This window comes from Euwallacea similis, chromosome 22, assembly GCF_039881205.1.
Source record: "Euwallacea similis isolate ESF13 chromosome 22, ESF131.1, whole genome shotgun sequence".
Classification (NCBI taxonomy): Eukaryota; Metazoa; Arthropoda; class Insecta; order Coleoptera; family Curculionidae; genus Euwallacea; species Euwallacea similis.
Genome location: NC_089630.1, coordinates 1,696,813 through 1,720,431, shown reverse-complemented (window position 1 = coordinate 1,720,431; position 23,619 = coordinate 1,696,813). Strand labels below are relative to the sequence as shown.

The 23,619-nt window shown below is 38.5% G+C and overlaps 1 protein-coding gene and 1 pseudogene across 2 annotated transcripts; one reads left to right on the top strand and one right to left on the bottom strand.

Moving 5' to 3' along the window:
* Window positions 1–2,321: 2,321 nt before the first annotated feature.
* Window positions 2,322–7,779, top strand: LOC136416319 (putative leucine-rich repeat-containing protein DDB_G0290503; annotated as a pseudogene).
* A 721-nt stretch (window positions 7,780–8,500) lies between these two features.
* Window positions 8,501–22,661, bottom strand: Actn (alpha actinin). Of its 2 annotated transcripts, none has more exons than XM_066401238.1 (14): window positions 22,368–22,661; window positions 15,832–16,066; window positions 13,736–13,917; window positions 13,525–13,678; window positions 13,114–13,199; window positions 12,131–12,223; window positions 11,547–12,076; window positions 11,213–11,492; window positions 11,031–11,159; window positions 10,468–10,552; window positions 10,188–10,419; window positions 9,959–10,137; window positions 9,674–9,903; window positions 8,501–9,620 (listed from the first exon to the last, which is right to left on the bottom strand). In XM_066401238.1, exons 1-14 carry the CDS (start codon window positions 22,485–22,487, stop codon window positions 9,462–9,464), a joined length of 2,694 nt encoding a protein of 897 aa, XP_066257335.1. In that variant the 5' UTR covers window positions 22,488–22,661; the 3' UTR covers window positions 8,501–9,461. The 2 variants fall into 2 exon arrangements, with proteins under 2 accessions (XP_066257335.1, XP_066257334.1); XM_066401237.1 differs by lacking the exon at window positions 13,114–13,199 and adding an exon at window positions 13,332–13,417 and having other exon boundaries at window positions 22,368–22,660.
* Between the last annotated feature and the right edge of the window lie 958 nt (window positions 22,662–23,619).

Sequence of the window (23,619 nt, the reverse complement as noted above, 5' to 3'; positions counted from 1 at the left end):
ACCTTAAATATTATAATTTATCGATAAATCTAAAATGTTTATTACTGAGTCTTTCAAGTGCTCAATAGATTTTAATTTCACATACATATATAAAGACTGGACATTGGCATCTCTTAGTTGCCTTTCGACAAGCGTCATGAATTTCTTAAGATAGGTTTCTATTAGGTAAATTTTTAAAGGCGGTTTTAATGGCAAAACTGACAGGTCACTGTCCGTCAACTTGGACCTATTGGGCACTACAGCCATGACAGACACCAACCTCGACATCCTCTATCTCTACAACTGCCCAACCAGGGTTACTTGCTCGTACATTTTTATTTTAGCCCCTAGCCTCCAACCCTGGATTATGTTTCTTATAGACACTCGAGAATGAAGCTGCCCGTTGAGATGATTTGACATATTAAGTTATGTGAGTAACCAACGCGATATTTGGAAAGACTCATGTACGAAGTTACTCGACAACTAGGAGGAAAAGAAGGGACAAATTACCGGACAAACATCTAGGAATAACAACTCAAATCTCTTAAAGAAACATTCGTCAAATTCATATTTATTTGAAAGCTGATTTTATTTACAATACAACGCTGAATATCTAGATTCTACAAAATCTACTGTTGAATTTCATTTGGAGAATAAACGGGGTGATCGAGTAGCTCTTTGTTAGATTGCCATCGAAGGCCAAAGGTCCAAGGTGGAAATAAGAAAACGTAATGGCCACAGATACAAACTGGAGTATTCTTTGGAGAAGGAGCCTGCTCTTAAGTTGTAAGTGTTTTTGTTTTGTTGCAATGAGGTATTTTAGACCTCAAGTAATAACAAAACACTCTAAAATTTAATTATTCTTATTACGTAAAATTTAACAAACTTGAAAAATTCGCTTTTGGCTCTTATGAGGGCAATGGTCCACTCACTGTAAGGGCTGTTGAGTTGACAACATATCAATAAGTAGTTTGTCATCAAAGAAGGTCACTGGTCGCCTTACTTAATACCTTTTATCATAACTTGATCATGTAAAAAAATAACAAATAAATTTGAATTTTAATGAGTACACATTTACTAGTAATGTTTGTTAAATAATATAGGTATAGCCACATCCGGTGACGCAATTCAAACTGATTTCTATAGCGTGTCTTAGTTGGGTGTACCCGTTATTGCTATCTCAGAAACGATAAGAATTACAAAATCGGTTAAATACAAAATAGTCGCTATTCTTTGGATTTTTGAATATGCCGTGAAAGGCGTTGCCGAATTGTTTTCGGTTTCCGAGATTTTTGGAAAAATATAAAATTCTAAAACGTTTGCTTCCTCATTTCCTAGTAACGAAATATTAATTTCTAGCCTAAATTTTCTTAACATGCGATTTCTAAATTAAGTCTTAGGACAGTTGCAAATGCCACCATCTATTATCCACCTTTCCAAGTAGTTGCTAAATTCTAATTATGTAATTGTATTGAAATTCCTATTCCAGAATCAAAGAGAACTCAGTCACCATCGAAGACAATGAACAAAACCCCACTGACTATTGAATTTTACCACGAAGACGTCTTGAAAACTATCTTGGAAAGAAACAGGATTATCTTTGAAAATGTACTTAACAATTTTCTTTAAATTTCACTTATACATGATGATCATTTTTATTGGTTTATAGATCGAGGAAAGCCAGGCGTTAGCTTTCTCAGATCGATTCGAAGAAGTGAAGCAACTGATGGGCCTCCATGAACACGCCGATTACCTCAAACTGAGGCACGCAGTCCACTACAGCATCAACCCATATAGACTAAGAAACACCGACTACGGTTCAAAGGAATTTGGACCTGGATGACTCCAGTAACCCTGGAGACTTAGCAGTTCGCATTGATTCAGTTTACGTCTTCACCAGAGAAGACATGCTGTTGATACACGATTAAGCGAATAGAGTTTCACGAGTTGCGATTTGTTTCAGGATCAGTCAGTTTCAGGATCAGACCAAACATGAATAGCACTGCGACGGCAAGAAACTGAATGAACTGCATCGATATCTTGAATCAGGACATTAAATTGTAAATAAAATCAGCTTTCAAATAAATGTGAATTTGACGAATGTTTCTTTAAGAGGTTTGAGTTGCTATTCCTGGATGTTTGTCCGGTATTTGTCCCTTCTTTTCCTCTTAGTTGTCGAGTGACCTCGTACATGAGTCTTCCCAGACATCGCGTTGGCTGCTCACATGACTTGATATGCCAAATCATTTGTTCACTACTGTCGCAAATGACTTTTATTTTACAAAAAATTTTAATTGTGCATTTTTTGTAATTTTTGTAAGAATGCGGAAATAAGTCGTAGCATGAGTTTGTTCCAAAGCGAGGGCTCTGCAGGTGAGCGACATTAGTATTGATAGATTACTTGAGGATTTCAGAGTGATCGAGAAATAAATTCCACAAATTCTACTTGCGTGATTCCGTGATTGCCACTACCTATCAAGTGCCTTACATGAATGATAATCGATCCCACCATTTCAGGTCCACACAAAACAGATTCCAGTAGCCTTCAAAATCCGGTCGCAATGAAGTTGGTAATGACCGTATTATAAATTTAGCAGTAGGAAAATAGCAATGACATCTACTCCAGAATAAGCACATCTGATCAAAAGTTGCCATAAACATACTAAATCATTCCAATAATTGAAGGAGTCCTCTTCGTTATCCGGTATGCACTTTTACAGGATTCCTCCGACTTTGACAAAACCGAAGTCGAACTCAATCTGGCAAGTGCAACTGAAGAAATCAGTTCTCGGTCTACGCGCACGGGACCCTCTTCCAGCGAGGTCTTTGAAGCTAAACCGAGGATAAACCGTCTCTTTCCTAAATCGCAAAGCGACGCAAAGGCCATCACGGCCCCACCCATATCATCCTCGTCCAGGATCCCACTGCCGCTGAAGATCTCTGGTTCCACTAAAATTCCGGCCTCGCTCAAACATGCCAGATTAATCAACGGGTAAAGACGCTCAGTTTCCTAAATTTAAGCAATAAAAAATAGTCTTCGAAAATGCCAGATCTGTCGTGTCTCGCAAAAACAACCAGACGAACAAGCACACTCTGGAAATTCAGTTCATCAACAAGAACAAGCGGTACGTTCAGATGAAGAAGGAGCTGATGGAGAAACAGAAATCAGTTCTGGATTTATATCAAAATTTAGTACAGATTAAGAAGCATTTAGATGAGTTGGGAAAGAACGTGCAATTGGACGAAGTAAAGCTTGTGTCTTTAACTGCGTATAAGGCTCCTTCTCCTTACAGTGTTACGGTAAGAAGTTAAAATAAGTTTCTTGGCATAATTTTTGCTCGTCAGGGAGTCGGCGAACAAATTTCAATGGAAGTTGTTAACGGAATGAAAAGTTCTATTGAAGAAATTCCCAAAACTCTCATGAACATATGCAAAAACCTACTCAGCCGCCGAGCCCTCATTGTCGAACTTCTGGAGAGCGTTACGAAGTCTGAAATCAACGTCAATCAAGTATCAGACAAAATTAAGTCTTTGAAAGTATAAAACCCAAAAATCTCTATAGTCTTGAGATACTATAACTTTTTCCATAGTGCGAAGGTGAGCAGCTACAGCAATCCCTCGAACTGGTTATACAACAGCACGAGTCCAAAATTAGTGAGCTGCTGATTAATTGGCAAAAACTTCTCACGGAAAAACAGTACGAGGGCAATGATAGCCGAATCGAGGAGATGAGGAATCGAATCAAAGAGGAGAAAAAATTGAGGGAGGAATCTACCATCATCATTCAAGATCTACAGAGAAAAGCTGAGGACCGGAAACTATCCCATGAGAAATCCATTGCTGAGTTAAATGGGGTGCTGCAGGCGCTGAAGGAACAAGCTACGGTAGTTATTTAAATATCAGATAAACTCCTATAGGTTCTATATGTTTTAAGGGTCTTACACATGCCCCTTTTTACCTTGATACATGTATATGCAGTTTCAAATTATCAAGTATCAGAAATAGTACGTGTTAAGGCTCAGTGCAAAGAAGGAACGTGTGGAGACAAGGCAGATATTGAGATATGTCTTGACTCAAATTTGCGTATGCGAGTGTCAAGGTAAAATGGAGCGTGAAGTTCTTGGATTCATTTTCAGAAACTGGAACAAGAATTGGAAAACGAGAGAAAAATGAGCAGCGACATTAAGTCCAGGGACATTAGCAACATCCAAAACTTGAAACTTATGACAATGAAAATTAATGACTTGGAAAATGATAAGAAAGGGATTCAATCTTCAAATGCTGAATTGCATAGAACAATCAGGTTTGTGTAGATTTTTAAAGGTTCGTTCAGACCTGAACATTTCGCCGAATAACGAACAATATAAAGAAACACATGGCAAATGGAACAATGCTTTGGAAGGGACCACAAACGCGTTTGCAAACAGGTTCGCAAATTATTTCTGTTCGGAAAACGGTATGTGCTGTTCCGAACCTTCGGTTCGTCATTACTTATTGTTCGGTTTCTCAAAATGAAGATTTATGTTCAGACTCTTTTTGGTTCTGTTTACCGGTTCGTTGTATCACTCTCATGTGAAGTTGTTGTGTTAAGAGCTTCCGGTTTCTGTTTCTTTCAGACTGATGCAGGATCAGATGAAGCAGAAAGAAAACAACTGGCAGAAGGAGAAAGAAGAGATGAAAATGAATTTAAAGCATCAAAAAAATTTGCTGCAAAAGCTGACCGCGGACAAGAACCACTTCGAAACTAGGTTAATACTTTATCTTACTTTAAGGGCTTTTGCCGAGTTACTGGTTCCGCTGCGCTTTGCATAATACTAATAAATGTGCAAAAAGAATATTATCATGAAGGAAACTAATGGTAAACCTGTGATTTTATAAAATTATAATAAGTCCAAAAAGTTGTTTGATGCTTAGTGCATTTCTGCCGGATACATCTTTTTGGATGTGCATAAACGAACAACAACCTCGTGCATTGTAAACTATATAATCGATTGGTTTGCTGTATTCTTGTTATAATGATATACGATAGTTTCCTTCGCATTGGGATATAATTTAGATTTCTAAAGCTCCTATAGACAGGCCATATAAATACACTTTTTACTAGAATATAAAATTAGCGATTTTAATCAAGTAGACATTTTTCTTTGGCATCCCTATTAGATTCACACAATTTTGTCCAATAATAATTTCGTTACTAACAGGTGAGATAGCTGCTATTACGCTTGAAATTGATATAATAAGTTCTATTATTTTAGCATGGAGAACGCCAAGAAGGTTTCAGAAGAAGAAGTGGAAATTATTGTTTCATCCCTACGGAACCAGCAGCAGGGGCCGTGGAGAATTTAAATGACGTGATGAAGCAGAGGGATAAAGCAGTTAATAAATGCGCAGAGTTCCAACAGTACCAGGAGCAAATGGAGATAAAGTTTGAAGAGCAACTTAAGGAAGCCAGTGAAAGCATGAAATGGGAAATAAGTAAGTTTTCATTTAAACAAGTGTATTTGTTAAATAATTGGCTTAATTTAGCTAAAAGCCGTCAATAAACAAAGCAGTTGATTATATACCGAGCGTCGTCGAGGATCTCAGAATTGGAGAACTGGAGGATAAAGTTAGACAATTGAAGGTGAAGCGGTTGGAATTTTAGGCAGAGAGTGTAAGAAATTTATATCGATAAATAATTGAAGTACCCCAATAGGATAAATAACCACCCAACAACCTGCAAATAGGGCTGAACGCGCAAAGCGAACGCTTACCCAGCTACGAACTGTTATTGAAACACAACGAGGGCAAGCGGATCAAGAAGTGAGTTTATAACAATAACAATTTCTACGACATTTACCATTAAACTTCAAACGTTAAGGATCTCGCAGCTGGAAAATATGCAGTCGCAAATAACGCAAGTGAAAGTGTTGGAAGAGCAGAGTCAACATTGCCCGGCCAGTGACGTGCGAGGTATATTGGATGAGGGTAAGGAGACATTGATGACGGAACTTATGAAGAAGCGAGCAGTTAAAATAAACTTTTGACGGTGTGCCATAAATCTTTGCCAGATCAATTGAGAGCGAGAACCACTTTATGCAGTACAAAGTGGTGATTGATGAGCAAACGCGCCAAATGGAGCAAATAGGCAATTGGTTGCGGTATGGGGAAACGAATACCATAAAATTGTCACATAACGAATTGTTGCTGGAAGAGGAAGGCTTGGCGCAGTATTCTAAGGAAATTAAAGTTGCTTTAATCGAGATAAGAAATGTATTACAGAGACTCTAATTACAGAGGTGTATAATTTAACATTAAGGCAATCTAGTGGTTTTGGAATACGTAGGTAGATGCGGAAAATCACAGCCGAGGGAAGTTTTACTGAGAAGATAATTATGATAGCCAAAAATCGGTTTAACTTGCTCTTAATTTATAAACAGTAACAAAAAGCTCCTTTTTTGAACTCTATTTAGGCTCTGAATTCCATCAGAATACGAGCAAATCAAAATGGCGCCAAGCTTTTAAAATATAACATCTTAGAGCTCCATTATACTATATTTAATTACCATGGAAATAGGAGCAAACTTGGAAGCTTCAATTCAATCCGCAACCATTACATAATTTACATTACGTACACATAAAACAAGTACACAAAATACGTAAATCAAAATCAAATTTCATTAAAACTCAACTGATGAGATCGAGGAGCAATTGGGTCAAGGCCACCTTATAAATCAGCCTGTTATGACCGCTTATGGGGGGCCGCGAAAGAGTACCAAATAACACAGTATACTATTCACATTGATAAATTACGAATATTCGTAATAGGCACAAATATAGTATTAATATTTACCTGAAACTAATGGATGCAAGCGCACGTTCAGACACAGGAAAAAAGACGCTAAGGAAAACAAAACTGCATCCTACGAAAAACAGGTGAATATCGAATTCGATTATAAACAAAAGCACTTTCGAGTTGCCAGTGAAAAAAGCCTAAACGTACACCAACGGGTTTGCTAATTATGCACCCGGAATGAAAGTATTATGAGGGAGTCGCAGGTAGTGTAAATGCACCAACCTTGATATTCCTTTCTTTGTTTTTTCAGGTAGCTCATGATAGTTTATCCAAAGATAAGCTCATAAAATCTATGCACGAAAAATTAACGTTAGAAGAAGCTCAGATCTACAAGTTAGAAAACGAACTTCAAGAATTTGAGTTAAGGTTCAGAATTCGCAATGTAAAGAGATACAAATTGCAGGGGAGTGTAGGGAGTCTAGAAAAAGAACTCCAACGGGCTCAAATAAAACTGGCACGCGCGACAAAGAAAATTAGAGGGTTGGCGTGGAATCTGTTTCAGTCTATATATGAGGATGTCGAGCATAAAAAACCAAATAAAAAAGTTTCTTCTTATAGCAATCGTTAGATGGTATGCAGCAGTAGAGGTTCGATAGTTTAAAGAACTCGGCGAATGGCAACGTTTTAATAACAAAATTCTTTGTACACCAAAAAAAATTAAAAAAACCTATATTCATTAATTTTAGGTTAGTTTAAATAGTTAATAGTTAAATAATTGCAATTCCAGCAACCTCGAATTCTCTGGGGACTCAGGTCCTGCTCGCTCTAAGCAGTAAGGTTATTGAGCCTATCATTATACACAGTAGATTTCATTAAAACGCAGCGTAATTAATTACCTGACCACACTCAACACTTCCTTGCCAGAAAACCAAACGAGCCTAGAAGTTAATTCTCAAGTGGCAAACGTTAGTGCTAAAGCAATTAACAGCAATGTTTGGGACCGGAATTTGAACAAAATATTGTGACTCACCGCTTACCGTTACGAGTACATATTTTTAACCCCATCACTTATCACGATTTATCCCACTTGGTTAAGCTTACTCTCACGCAAAAATATGGTTTAGTTAAATAAATATGCCAATCTAAGAAATATTATCAATTTCTTTTCAATTATTGTTTGTTTTAATTAATATTAAAAAATAGACAACAATTTTATACAACCAACAATCAGTGCTGACGTTTGGTGACGTAATAACTTCTTAGGGCTTTTCATCTCGAATGGTAATCGCTCTCAAATCGAACCAATCAACATTGACAGTTGATAAATCTAATTTCTTTTGTTTTTGTGATATGGTGGATGAGATATACAAAATTAAGTATTTGAGTAATATATATAATAAATACGAAAATTTCTGTGTAATTTTGCTCTCTTCTAAGCGTAAAATTATGAAATTTAGGGCTCTAATGATTGAAAGATCATCAAAGTAACAACCAGCCAGTGTTTCGCAGGGCGGAAAAACTGTTTGAAAATTGACGTCTTGAGGACTGATGGAGTAGTTTTCATGGCTTATATTAAACGGAGATAAGTTCCACTAAGTCCGCCACCATTATTCTTATTTCCATCTTTTCTCAATTTACTTTTGGTCTATTACTTGGTCTACTAATTCCTAGACTTAAAGTACAGGTCTTCTGTGCCCTAAAATAGAAATTGTCAGCTCAAAAAATAACAACAATTAAACCTGGCCCTAATAGTATACTTCGTTTATTTACTCTGCAATACAATAAAAATAAAGATGAAACTCTAAAAGAAATAATGAATAAGGATTGAAAAGAGCCTATATAAATCGCGTAAAACAAACTAAAATTGAATAAATTCAGTTTCAGTGACGCATCCAAAAATAAAGTATATCAAAATAAACAATATAGTAACAGAAAAGATCATCAAACATAATACAAATAATCCACTCCACTGACAAAAATATGTATAGAATTGTTAAATATAAGTTAAACATTGTACACTAATATTGGGTTTAAATTAAACTTACGTTTAACAATTATTAATAATAATAAATTGAGAACAGAAAGTTGCAATCTTACATCGTAAGTAAAAAAAACCTTTCCTCACTTAGTCTATTAACGCAGTTTAGGTGTATATATAGCATAAGAAGCTTAAACATTTCCCAACATATTATTTTATCCTTCTTGCGATGGTGATATTTATGTACATATTATGTATGTCAAACATAATGTATAAAGTACAACAAAAAATACACCTAAAATGCGTGATTCTCTTAGAATGATATGTGACCAAGTAGTGGGTTCCAATGCATCTACTGAAATGTAAAATTCATGGGTAAAAGCAGTGGAGCACCGTGTGTTTTATTTCTTAATGGCACATTTAAAAACTATGACTGTTTGCACCATTAAACCTATGAATTTTGATTAATGACAAATTTTGGCACATGTACAATAACACCAGATTATTATAGCTGAAAAACAAATTTCTTTCCTGCATGATGAACATACGCGCAAGTTATGAGATCAGCCTCCAACTGGGCGGCTGTCGATTATAAAAATAAATTAATATAAATAAATAAATAAATAGTCAGATGTGGTGGGGACCAAAGGCAAACAATATTATTATACCATGTGTGTATTGTACATTCCTACAGCTGAATAAATATCACCTGAGCATCGGGTTGAAACCTTACAGGTCAGACTCTCCATAGAGAGCTGTCGAGAACGACATGTAATCCAAAGCTCCAGGCACTCCTCCAGGGCCCTTGAAGGGTGGCATGCGCTGTATGCAATATTCAGCCTGGTCGGGTGGCAGTTCCCTCCTCAGTTCATCAGGAAGGATGTAGGGCTGTTTATGTTTGATATTTCGGATTTACTTTTAATTGAAAAAGGAGCACTTACCTTGTCAGCTGCCAGAATGCGGAAACTGTCAATTACTTGCTCAGCAGTGTCTGTATCGGTGCTCTCTCGCGTCATAAAGTCGAGGAAGGCGTCAAAGTGAACATATCCAGTGCTGTTCGGGTCCACCACAGCCAAAATTCGCTGGAAGTCAATGTCTCCCTGTCTATCTTTGCCGATGGAGTATCCAAGAGAGACCAGACACGACTTAAATTCGTCTGGGGCAAGGCGGCCTGAAAGCATAGTCATTGAGCGTGACATCTCGAGACACAGAAACTAAAACCATACCTGTTCGGTTTTTGTCAAAGTGATTGAAAGACGACCTAAATTCGTTGAGTTGCTCTTGTGTGATTCCCTTTGAATCTCTGGTCAAAATCTGGTTTTCTACTTCGTTGATATTGCGATTAATTGACGTCAACAGCTGCTCCCATCCCACTCGCAATGTTTCCATGGTGTACTGTGTGTATCTGCAGAAAAAAATCTTGTATGAAAGCCACAACATTAGAGCACAATATACCTATTTTCAAAGATCATGCTCTCCTGCACTGCTTGATGGATCTTTTCCAGTTCTTCAATATGCGGCTTGTAGGCATACACTCCCTGCTCATATTCCTTCAATCTGTGCAATTGATCTTCCAAAGTTCCATGCAATCCCATGCCAATGGCCGTGACTGCGTCTAGTTGCCTTTCAATCCACGGTCCTACAGCGTTAGCTTTCTCCGCAAACTGCCTTCTGAGCATCTCGTTATCTAAAGAGGCTCGTTAGGAAACATTCCAAAGTTGCTTAATAAACGTACTTTGTTGTTTTCTCAATTCCGCTTGAAGTGTGGCGTCACGTTGCGGCACCAACTGTCTTACATCTCCCCACTTCCTTGTTAGATCCTAATAAGGAAATTAGGTGTAACAGCAAATACTGGATAAATATAAGCACTTGCTATGGAGGAATAATTGGTTTACCTCTAAATTACCACCAAATCCTTCCTTGTTACAAGCATGAGAGCAAAAGAGATCGCAAGTTATTTAAATACTTAGTAGCTGAATTGAGATCATAAAAATGAAATATGCATGATTGATGATTAATGTTTATTTGTAAGCTGTATGCTACTGGACAGAATGCAGTGGTGGCAGTGAATTTTAAATTACAATTAATCCCCAATTTAGTGAAGAGAACGGAGGAATAAAAATACAGAGAAAATCCTATAGGCCTGGTAAGTCTCCAGTGACAGAGTCAAAATTTTTCCTGAAAATTAGCATACTACATGCATAGCGAAATTCCGACTTCTTAAGGAAATTGTAAAATAATTGATTGATGTTGAATGTTTTAGAAATGAGTCCCCATTTAAATGGTCTGCACACTTACGTGGGCTGTAAGAGTGGTGTAAGGATTTTCAAGTCCTCCAGGAATCTGATGTTGTTTGACGATGCTCTCAACCTCTCTCACCAGACCCACAATGCTTTGGTATTCTTTATCGGCCTCGCCCAACGTTGCCTGAAAGCGAAACATTTTCAAACCTCTCTCAACGCTCCAAATTCTTCAAAAACCTTAAAGTGAGAATGGGCGTCGATCAACCCTTGGATCTCTTCAACTGTGTGCACGATGAAAATGTCCACCAAATCCTCCCTGGTTCCGTCCAGCCAGTTGTTAAAGGGCGCTGCGCGCTTGGCGAATTCCAAATGGAGAATATCGATCTTTTCCATTATTCTTTCCGCATCGTCCAAGGCTTGCCTCCTCCTCTGAGTGAGAGCACCCAGTCGGTCCCATTGGTCACAAATGCGCTGGCAGCGCCCGTTTACGGTGACGCTGTCATGGTAGTCTAGAGAACTGTAGTTATTAGTGTTAGTTAGAGAGTTTTTTTATGTGGAGAATTTAATGTACTTCAATTCTTGAGCAATAGCAGCGATCTGTTCGACTCGGTCTTGATGAGCCGCCAAGTCACTTTCAAAGGCTTCGTGTTTCTTCTTGAGCGCTTTCAACTCATTGAGTCGACAGTTGCGGAAATCCTGGCTCTGCAGCATCTCTTCCTTGCCTCGAGTCCATTCTTCGTGGGCGTCCGCTTTGCGCCGGAACTTTTCGGCCAAATGTTCCAGACGCTCCAGGCGCATCATTTCAGAAAGCAGCCATTCTTCAAAGGCCTTTTCCGCCCCTTCCAGGCCCTTCCAAGCATTGGCAATATCAGACACCATTTTCCCTTCGCTGGGCATATAGGCCGGTCTGTTGGATAGTCTGAGTTTGGTTTGTAGGGTGTTGAAATTGGTTTCGAGTTTGGCCTTTTGTTCCACGCGGGGTGGTTTGTGTTTGCGTCTGTAGGTACGGTACTCCTCCAATTTCTTCTGGACTCCGGCCAAAGAGTTGTCGGTTTGCCTAGAGTTTAGCCACGGCATGGTGCGTCTGATCCACTCCAGGAGCTTTGAATTCAAGGAAAATTAATACAGAAATGCAAAAGAAATGTATTTTCTTACGTCACTGGCCAGTCTTTCGTATTCTTCCATAAGTCGCTCATTTTCCTGGTTGACTTTAAGTACTTTGCAGATTCGGTTGGCGGCAGTTTCGGCCTGTAACGTGCGCGTCTCATTGAAGAACTCATTTTTTTGTAAATTGTATTCTACGGGGCGTCCCAAGAAGACACGGACAAACAAATTCCTCAGGGTGAAATTATTCCGATTGAACTGGATTAACTTAATGCGAACATGCTGCGTTCTTGCGCTGGAGTAGGGTTCCGGTTTATATATAGTTTTAAAAGTACTTATTTTATTTTTGCGTCCGGTACGTCTCTGGCTTCGCTACAGGTTAGAATCATCGGCCAATTACTATCTAAAGATCCCGCAATTTTTGGCCTGTTGCGACCTGAGAAATTTGTCTCATTCTGCTGTCCATGGTTTTTGTGGGATACCCTGTATTGTGTTAATAAAGGCAAAAGCTCTGAGCAAAACTCGATGCTATAGGCGAATCTTTTTTACGTGGATATTCGCAGATGTGTTACAATGATTAGCGACCGAAAGGTCGTTCTAAAATTAGGCGAATTTATTACATAAAACAGTTGTCAAACTAACACCCACACAATTGGAATTCCAATTAAAAAGCACGTAATAAACTCCCTTAAGTCGGGTTTTAATGGTGATGTAATGGAGTCGGGTTCCTTGCTTTACAACATGAAATCTGAAATAAACAGATTGAATGATTCAAGTCATATGTATGTACATAATCTCCGGTTTCCGAAATGCCGCTGTAAACACAGTGATTTATCTCAGTCTGTGAATATCCAACGTAACTCGTAAATATAATTAGGAGCCTCTATATTTAGAGCATCTTGCTGGAAAACATATACGAATGTCGTCATGGTAGATGGATGTCATAATTTTGAAAATAGAATGATTTCGTTTCTTTCGCCATTAAGACACGGTTTTCTAGCAAAATGCCCACAAGATTAACATTGCGTTTTCACCTTTTGGGCGCCGGAAAAACAATGGTAGTAAGAGGACACGTAAGTCATGACCGCACGTTCGTCCGGCATGGCAGTGTTCTGTAAGTCTGCGTGCAAAACAATATTAAAGACATGAGACGACATGCACAAACTTATGGAGTGTATTAGCACGTTTTGGTAAAAAAATCAAAAAGGGGTTAAACGAAAAACGAAGCCACAGCGTCAAAACGTCAAACTACCTGTTGTGCCCCCTGAAAAGCATGGTAATAACATGAAACATAGGTCATAATAGCACGTTCATCTGGCTTTGGAGTATTAATTAAATCTGTAAGAGACAAGTCCTTATACATTCAAAAAGTTAAAGAAATTCTTGATATCATAAGGGACCCTGTGCAAATGTCTTGACGATTGAGGAGATAATAAGGGCCTTACCGTCAGGATCTAACATCCTTGGAATGTCCAAATACTTTTCGGCCACGTCAAAGGCATAATTCAAGTTCTCTAGTGGATTGTCTTTGCTTAATCTACTGTAGTCGATCAGATCTGGTCTGTGTCTGTGGATCAAGGCGCAGAAGGCCAAGCCATCCTAAAGGTCAAAACCATCAAATAGGAACAATATTTCTTGAGTGAATCTGCGCATTACCTTGAAGGACAGATGGAAGTTTTGCACGTTAACGTTCTTATATGGAGCGGTCTTCCTCTGACACCACAGCAAAAGACCCTCCTTGGCAGTCATTTCTTCTACTGAAATGTCCTGAATTGCGAATCGCAGAATGATGGTCCATATCATGCCCAGGGTCATTTTTAAGTTGCCATCCACGATTTCTGCGAAAACACAGAAGTTTATTTGTGGAATAATATACAAAACTAACTATGTTTTATTAATATACTAACTATATTAATAATGTGTTGTTGATTTATTGTCACGATAAATCAGATAATTAACGGTAAATTTGGCCGATTTTATATCGGAAAAACTTGTGTTTATGTAACTGGATTCCAAGAAGAAATTGGTTTAAATTTGCTGTTCTCCAGATTGGTTACAAATTATCAAACAACACATCAAATTTTCCTTGGAGGGTTCGTTATTTAATATTAATTTAAATTTAAGTAAAATAACAAGAATATTCGAATTTTCTGGAAATTTGCATATCAAGCTATTTGTAGAATGTTAAGCCATCATCGAGATTTCTGCGTTATTACTCGAGATTAATCGGAATTTATCAATTTGCCCTTGAGTTTTTTGCACCGAATTATATCTTTACAGGTTCCAAGCATTTATCAAGAAATTTACATGCTTTTTTATGAAGCGTTTTCAAGGTTTCCTAGAGTGTTTTACATGAATCTTGATTGTTTTAGAATCCTTGAGGTTTCTTCCTCCATTTTTAATCTCCATCCTCGAGGTGTAAATGGATTTTTCAAAATCGCTTTTATTTTTAAATTTGTGTCAAATGTTAACTCTCTCAATGGAAATTTCCAAATATTTATTAGTGCATCTCTCAGTGCTTTTATTGTATAACCTGTTGTGCACTTAAGCCCAGAACAGGTAATAGTCCTTCATTGTCAAGTAACGTCTATTGTGGCAAAGGGGTAGATCGCTGATGAATTTTTTCGCCAAAACACTTCGGAAATTAATCAAAATAACCGAAAGTACCTCGAAATACTTTAAAATATCCCGAAGTGTCTATCAGATAGTGTCTCTTGCTGGGCATCTTCTTCGACTTTTCTAAAGCATGCGACACCCTTAATGAACTTTCTATTGACAAAATTGTCAGCCTTGGGGCAAGGGCAAGAATAGTCCCGACTAGACGTCGATTAGGGGCGCCTATCATCAGAGAGGGAACTTATTACCGGCATGCTCCAGGGTGCTGAAACCTCTCCTATTTTTAATATATGCGAATGAATTATCATTGCAACTCAGGGTCTACTCGTCGGCCCTGTTCGTTGATGACTCGACGGTGGGCGCTTCTCGCCAATGCCATGAGACGCTATGTAAAAAATATGCAGCGTAATAAGCAGTCTTAATGAATGGTACTGCAAGAATCAATTTATGCTTCATGTAAGCAAAACAGTAACAATTCTTGAATCGTCATAGTCGAAGAGGGGGGCCTAATATTTTCGACCTAAACACGGGGACACTGAAATTGTCTCATAATGCAAGTCTTCTGAGATTAAAAATAGCCGATGCTGGTCTGAACTGGCCACAGCAACTTATGCAATCTTTGAGTGCCCTTCTTTGTTTTTTAAGCAATCCCGACTCTTCGGACTTGATCTGTGTGTCGTTGGCTTTTTTCGCAATACTCTCGGGTCTCTCTAAATCGTTTTTGCCGAGTTTTTAACAGATTTTATTAACGTTTGACGCATTCTAAATAAATAAGTAGTAGTACCTACTAAACTAGTGTAATTGCAATCCATTTATAATTACCAGTTAGCGCCCCAGTTATTTGGCAATGATAAGAGTAAATAACAAGCCTCTTGCCAAGTCGGCGGTTAACTGATGGTCAAACTTATTTGTCGGGTTTAATAACGCAGGCAAATTTGCGTGCTTTTCAATCTAAAACTACATCAAATAGTTCAATTGAATTTAAAAAGTCTCGTCACGGCCTTAGCTGCAACTAATTAAAAACCTTGCATGTACCTGTTATTGACCGTTCACTGACTAAAATGGTGTAGGCGCCACTGGAAACCTTCGTTCATTAGCGTAACATAAACATATAATAGAGGAAAATCACTACTCACCTTCTGCACCGATAGAGACAAGTTTCACTCCTTTGCTGGCGATGAAATCCAGAGCTTTATTGACGTTGGCAATTTTATGAAATCGCATTTTGCCCCTGTCTGGTCTTGGCAGCGTCTCTCCAGATATGACTTCAAGCAAAAGCATCAGTTTCAATCCGTTTCTGAAATCATCTTCGATGTTATCGATCCCGGTTCCGGCCTTCCTCAAGTGACTGTTACACCATGCCGTGAATGTCTAGAAAACGGAGACATTGTTTTGATTATACGGAATAATGTTAATAAACGCAATGAAATCAAGGTTTTCGCGGAATTATAGTAACCTTAGAATACGAGGTATTTATTTACGGCGTCTGTTCTTTTTCATGGGAACGGGTGCAATCGTGTTACACTAGTGATACAGCAAGAAAACCGCAAAAGCGACAAAAATCGCTTGAAAGTAGAAAGGCGCAAATCCGGAACACGTTTGAATTGCAAATGATACTTGTGCAATCGTGATATAATATCATTGTTGTTATCATAGAATCAATTTCTGGTTGGAAATTTGAGTATGGTGGAGGCTCCGTTACAGGATAGAAGTGACTTTGGAACGTAGCCGTTCGCACATTCGGTGATGTCATAACATCTGATTATCAATGAAAAGCTGTCAGTCAAATCAGCGTTGTGACGTCAATTACAGCTGCAACGTTCCAAATTTTTCTGAGACGAATGCACAAAAGAGCGGTCGAGGATATAATTTTTAATCGAAACGCTGGCAACGTTGCCGGCACAAGAAGAGTGTAAAGAGAATGTTATCCGTCTTATCTCGTTGTGTAATTCGGACGAAATGCCATTAGAACGAATCGCAACGGTTGATTTGCAGCATTGTTATTGTTCAGTAGCATTTTGAAATATCCTTGAAGAAATGCCGCGTATTTGAAACGGGCTTAAGGCAGCGACTTGTATGTACCCATTTAGTATAACTGTCAACTTAAGCCGTAACGGCGCCCACGGTCTCCTCTTGCGTCTGCGATGCGAGATGAAGAGCGTTTACTTAAAGAGAGTTAGTCAGCGTCAGCGACACAGTCATTATTATTATTATTACTCATTCCCATTACAAGTACATACCGCTATCAGCTAACAGCTGTAATACCGCTATATTATTAAATGGGTGAACTGTCTTTTATTTTTAAAATAGACCTAAAAATACGGGGCATATGCATTCTACTGAAAAGACGGCTACCGCGTATTTTTAGCGAAGGACAGATGGGGCCCACGCTACGGACCACAATCCCGTTTTATAACGCTCGGGAATATTATCATCATCGGAGATAAATAAGAAATCGTGTTCTATTGGATCCGAGACTGGCCGCCATTAGGTTAAAATTATCTGAAATTCCAGGTCAAAGCGGGATTTTACGAGATGGCGTTTCAAGGCGCATTAGTAGAAGAAGAGCATTATCGCTCTAATGATAGGAGTTTTTTAAAAGCCGTTGCCGGAAGAACAGGCGATAATCTGGGTGTTCTAAAAAGCACCCAAATGGTTCGGGATCCGTTAGAAAAATTTCCTTCGATTCAATTTATTTATTTATTAAATTGTTGGCGAGAAAACTGGCACCGATTCAACGTTATCAAAATTCAAAAGGAATCCTTCACTAAATTGTCAAGAAAGCAAATCTTGGGTCGGAGCAAAATTATTTCCCCACGACTCCCTCCGAAAATAAACATAATTAACGAATGTCGCAATCGCGAAGACAAGTGCTAACACCTGTGCGTATTATAAGATATACGTGAATGATAGACACAGCGCAAAGCTCTGGCTACTACAATGAGTAGCGTGCCACCGATAACATTCAACAAAACACCACGAAATGTCAAAAGTACCGCCTCCGGCAAAAACTCGCGATAAAGTTCCTTAATGCACGAGGGTCGGTCATTGCGCACGAGTCGCAGGCGAGGGTGGCAATCATGCGAGTTACCATGGAAATACCTATAAGTAATGAACCAATCGTTTATTCATTTATTGGGACGCCCCTGTTTTGCAACCTTAAGTTTGATTTTGAGTCGAAACGTTGCAGTTGCGTGATAGATTACATAGATATGCAATTATCTGTTTTATTTTGTTGCTATTTATGGCTCTCCAGCAGAACCAGACCTAACACTTTCAAGACCCACTTAAAAGTCGAAAACAATTAGTTAATATTATTCCGCGTTTCGGTCGCATAATAATGGCCAATTAGCTTGCTTTAATGTTGGCGAATAATTCTCTGCCATATCTAGTGCCGATATCTAGTGATTTTGTTACCGAAATGATAACAGCGAATGATAGGAGTAATGCAGTTGAATATGAATATTGGAATTTGTGCTAGTCGACCATTTTCAAAACAGAGCTAGTTTTAACTCCATGAAAATACGGGCGAGCCAAATTTTAACACTAAAGACTGAGCGGTGATTGGTGAGATTTGGCAAACATCGAGGTGATCAGTCATGAAACTTGAGTAATTTAAGCAACTTTGTTGGGGCCAACTACCAGATTTTGACCTAGTGACATTGATTACCATAAGATTCAATTCAGTTTTGTAGTAAATCAGGCAACCTACGCTGTACGCGCGCCTCTACTACTAAAGCTAGGGGCTCAGCAATGGTGGTACGTGAAAACAAAACGACTTTTTTCGTTCATGGATAATTCGAGAACCTGGGAGCCGACATGTGGGCTTGTCCACTACCACCATTAAGCATTTCTTTAGGGAATCCCATCCGGTCTGTTCTGCTACTGCCTTTCGCTCTCTCGGTACTCGTAAACTTCAATAACTCTGGCAACCCCGTCGACGCCACTTGCCACATTTTGACGCTCGTGAGGCGCGAGGCCGAGCTCGGATTGGTCGGATAGCCAGCCACCAATGTTGCCGCTTATGTGTTTATCTTCGAGTTACAAACTTCCTGGCTCAAGAAGAGCAAGATTTATAACGTGTCTGCTTTAACACGCTCAGCTCGCCTGAGCTAATACTTGGCTCGATAAAAAAACTATTCAAGTATTGTTAAGAATTGGTTTAATCAAACATTTAACAATTAATATCGGAGACTCGCGAATGTCGCTTTATGCACACATTCTAATAAGGTTTAGCATTTATTTGCGTATGTCGAGGAACTCCACCCATTCAGCGAAATCGAAAGTAGATGTAGAATGGTCGGCGTAAAATAATTTGAGCAGTGTTGCCTTTTCATTGTAGCCGAAATGTTTTGAGTTCCGCTTATGAAGATCGAGCAAAAGAGCGTAATTAATTCGACTGGTCCTTGATGGTTTGACCACTGATTTCGCCAAGACTTCATAGACAATAGCAGACTAACTTAGAATTTTGTCCCGATTTGGCAACGTTGCACTCGATGGCCAAGGTCACTTTCGCAAAACTGCATAGAGAATGGAAAATCGATCATGCCCGTGCCCTATCCTATTTCCTTTGAGGGTGGCATGTTATGCCTGTTGGTAGATAAAGCATTGGCGCACCTGAAATTACGTAGTGCCATAGGAGAGGTTTGCTGAGACATAGTCTAATAAGGCTCGCATATCCGCTGTAAAACGTTATCGGTATTGATTTTTGTTACAGAAATTTTTATTAAAGAAATGTTATCGAAATTGTGAATTATTGGTTTGTGGCGAATTTAGTGACTATAGCAGAACGTTCGTAGGGCGCCTCTGACCGAGGATGTAAGCTGGAGCCCCCATTGCAACAGAAGGGTGCAGAGAGCTTAACATTGGGGTCTTAAATGAGTCACATGGCCAATGCTAATTGTATATAAGTAATGGGTATAACCAACGGCAATAATTTAGAAAATCTCAAGGTTTGATGATAAATATGTCCTAAAGGTTATAATATGTTACCCAGGGCGTCCGTTTTTGAAGCTCAGCCATGGGGATGTCGATAACCATAAAAGTTACGAGGTCAGTTAAATTGTGCAATTTGAAGTTCAAGATCGTGCCGTTTCATAATTTGCAACATTCATGTTGAGTGTCAGAGATATTCCAGAAAAAAACTAAAATTTCGGAAAAACCTTTTCAATTTCTGCAAAGATTATTCAGGAATGTAATTCGAAATGACTGAAACTTCATTATTGCAATTTTTCCTTCTCTACAATGTGGCGGTACCATATCTCAAATCCGACGTTTCGACTGTGCCTAACCATCATCAGTTTTTTATGGGCACCATCTTGGATTTTTAAGTTTTTGGAAATCGGCTTTCTTTCTAATCACGGTGACGCCCTACATGTTAAGGTCACAAATCCCGTTTTCGCAAAGAGTCCAACGAGGAAAGAGTTCACGAACATCGCTCTAGGCGTCTCCGTGAATTCTGCATTGACCTTAAAACGTCCTTTTTTATTTTGGTCCTTAAAGTTGTGATGATTTTCATTCGCAGCTAATTACTATTGGTGGGCGCAGATTTATAAATGAGGTCTTTCATTATTCCCCATAAATAATAATCTAATGAGGATAAATCTGGCCAACGCGCCGGCTACCGTATGTCTTCATTGTTTGAAATGGCTTTACCGGGAAAAATTCCTAAGTAACTAGCACATTTCGATGCGAAACGTAATAAATTTCTAGCATACCTCGTTTTTCTTCACTTGACAAAGGCATTTTGCTGAAACATGTTACCAAACATCATAATAAAACAAGGACATTCGAAAAAGTCGCCAACATTGCGGCACTGAGTGCGCACTGGTGTGGAAGCCCGAATTCGCCACAAGAATTTAAAATACCTTCTAGAAGCTACCGCCATTGATTTATGAGCAATTAAAATTCCTTTATGAATAATTATTATTAAGTGAAGTGGATGCTGATATTTCCCACACCAACTTAGTAATATACATTTCAAGTCACATCAACGACGTTAATAAGGTCGGCACAGTAATATTATGAAGAATGCAGCAATAGGAGGATTTAACGCGATTAGATTAATCGTTATTTTGAGGCTTCTGGTACCACGCAAAGGGAAACAACAATCGTAAATAATTGAAATCTAGATCTCACGTGGTTGTAAATGGGATTTAAGATTACGTGAAGCATCGACAACGTTTGTGATTTACCTCTAGAAAGAAATTAAGTACCGAGTGTATGAACATTTTTTGTGCTTTATGCAACCAAGATCGAGTAGAAATTCAGGTTAAGGCTGCACACACAAAAAGGAAGCCCTCAAGGAAGACTGCATAAGGAAGGAAACAACACGTTATCTCCCCCGTCTGTTTAACTAGGTGTGAAAACTTAGGTTGATAGTAAAACGTTTTATAAAATCTCAAATATTTACGATACAATTTTTACATGTTAATCCAAAAATCAAATAATGCTATAGAGTTGCAGTTCCAGTATAAGAGATTAAAAAATGGAACTGTATTAGGAGTGTAACGTTAGAGATAAATTAGTTAATCTGCGTGTGACATAAATAAACAATCTTGATAAGTGGCATATGGGTATTAAATTTGGACTACAACGTCGAGTGTATTTCAGTTTTATTTAAAATATTTATATATTATAGTTTCAAAGAGGCGCCTACCTTTGATGACGCAATACTGCGCGACTTTTCAATGTTATGATGGCTGTGTTACCTCAATTGCCCTCAAGTGTCAAATATTGACAGTTCTATCACTATTAATTATGAATAGTACTTTTCCGCTGAGAAAATTTCACAAATTTTCAAATTTCAATTTATCCCCGATTTTCAATCACGATTTGTCGGAAAATCATCAGAGCAGTGGCGAGCTAGCTAATTTCAAGCTCGAACGAGTGCTTGAAAATTGATTTGGGGGCCCTTGGAGGGTGGATATAACAGCTATCAGTCGTTAACTTTCTAAAAATTCCCATTTTAACTGGGATTTGACCCTTCGTGTCTTTGCCTCAGCACTTAAAGCGATTGATGTTGGTTTTAAAAAAGTTGCAAATAAATATTGCTTCGACAGGTACAAGTGTTTTTCTTAACATCGCGGAGCTCTACAATTTACGTTTCTAGTTTATTTATAGTCATTTCAGCATTTCCTACAGTTGCAAAATCTCAAGTTCATCTACGTCCATAGACATAATACTAGGAAAATGTCAAGTTGTATTAAGACTGTGGAGACAGCAGGTTAATAAACCCATTTCCGAACCGGATTTATCGCTTTCCGAAAATTCGTTTTTGACGTCCCTCGATGAAATATTTTTATGTTTATCCGAAATAATTCTGGTCCAGCGAGATGGTGGATCAGCGGAGTCCCACCCGCGAGTGAATCCATTTTTGGGCACGCGACGCGACGTCGAAATTCGACGCCCGACTCCTACGAAACGGAATGCGATGTTGCCCGGATCAATTCGAATTCCGTGTCAATTGTGTATATGGAAGATTTACGAGATAATTATTGCAACTATTGTCTTCTACAGGCTGACCTATAGAAGACGATTTTAGGAGGTTCATTATTTAACCGAGAAGAGTTTATACGTTGGTCCTAAAATAGCGGACGGCGTCAAGTCGAAATATGTGTGTAAATACCTCTAAAACCTCAGGTACCCACCGGAAAATAAACAAAATTGATACCTTTTTCTGTTGTTTTTCCCAGGCCGGGTCCAATAATCCTTCACGTTCCCATTCCTCCTCTTGTTCCATGTACCCGTCGACGAAAGGATCGATGCTATTATAACCGTCGGTTTGGATCATGTTCGCTTATGTTCCCCAATTACTCGTTAAATGTGAATTGTAATGGTCGTTCGTTCGTCGGCAGATGTAACACGAGAACAGATGGCTTCGCGCGTACACAGACGCGAACTGGCCGCACTGCACTGCCTCCTCAGACCCTCGACTGCTGGTCGACACTGCCGAACCACGGAAATTCAGCCCCGGCTTCGCCATACGGGACCGGACTAGGCGAGGCTATTGCATGTAGACATTGTTGCCACAGTGGCCCTACAAAATTCCCCCAAAAAAATCTGCGGTTAATTTAATTAACCTTAAGGGTCAACAGATCGCGGCTATGTTATGTAACTTTTACGTGGGGATCGTTTCTAGTATAAAAAAATAAAAAAAAAACCTAATCGCAAACCGCGCGAAAAAGTATACTAATAATATAGTAATTTGTTTTTATATAACTAACATGATAGCTGAACGATGGGGGATTATCGAAAATTGCCAAAATCCAACTGTTGTTCCTATTAGATTTATTCAGATCGACAAGCAATGATGCACACGCAAAAATTATTACAAAAGAGAATTGTGTTATAATTTATTTGCATTCTTCCTTATAAATTATTTTAATAAATACTTAACGCCGGGTGAGACTATAGGCCCCTTTTGAGGCTCGATTTCTTCTTAAAGAAAACTTGAGACGCCCGGACAAGCGCTCGTCCACGCAACGTTTTGGGAAAAACAAAATCTTATGTGAAAAAACGGAAGTATTTTTTATTTTGATAAAATACTTTACAGCGCTTAGTAAGATATTAAATGACATGTTTTTGGAAAAAATTTAGCGATTTTGGTAAAAGCCCCCTTTAGCTACATATATAATAAACAACTACCGTTTTTGCTTATTCTACTATAATGCCGGTTTAAAAAAATAGCTAATTTTCATTCCCATTCAATATTTATGTTATGTCTAGAACACATTTAGAAACCTCAATTTTTTGCATATTTTTTAATTTGTATTTTTTCTCGGAATCGTTAAATCTAAATCAAGATAAAAAAAAGTAACGAAATTGTGGACAATTTGGCGAAGGAAAATTGTCCTGTTAACATCAAACCGAAAGGCACTACAGTTTAATCTTTTTGCAGAAGTTAAAAAAGTCCATAGATATTA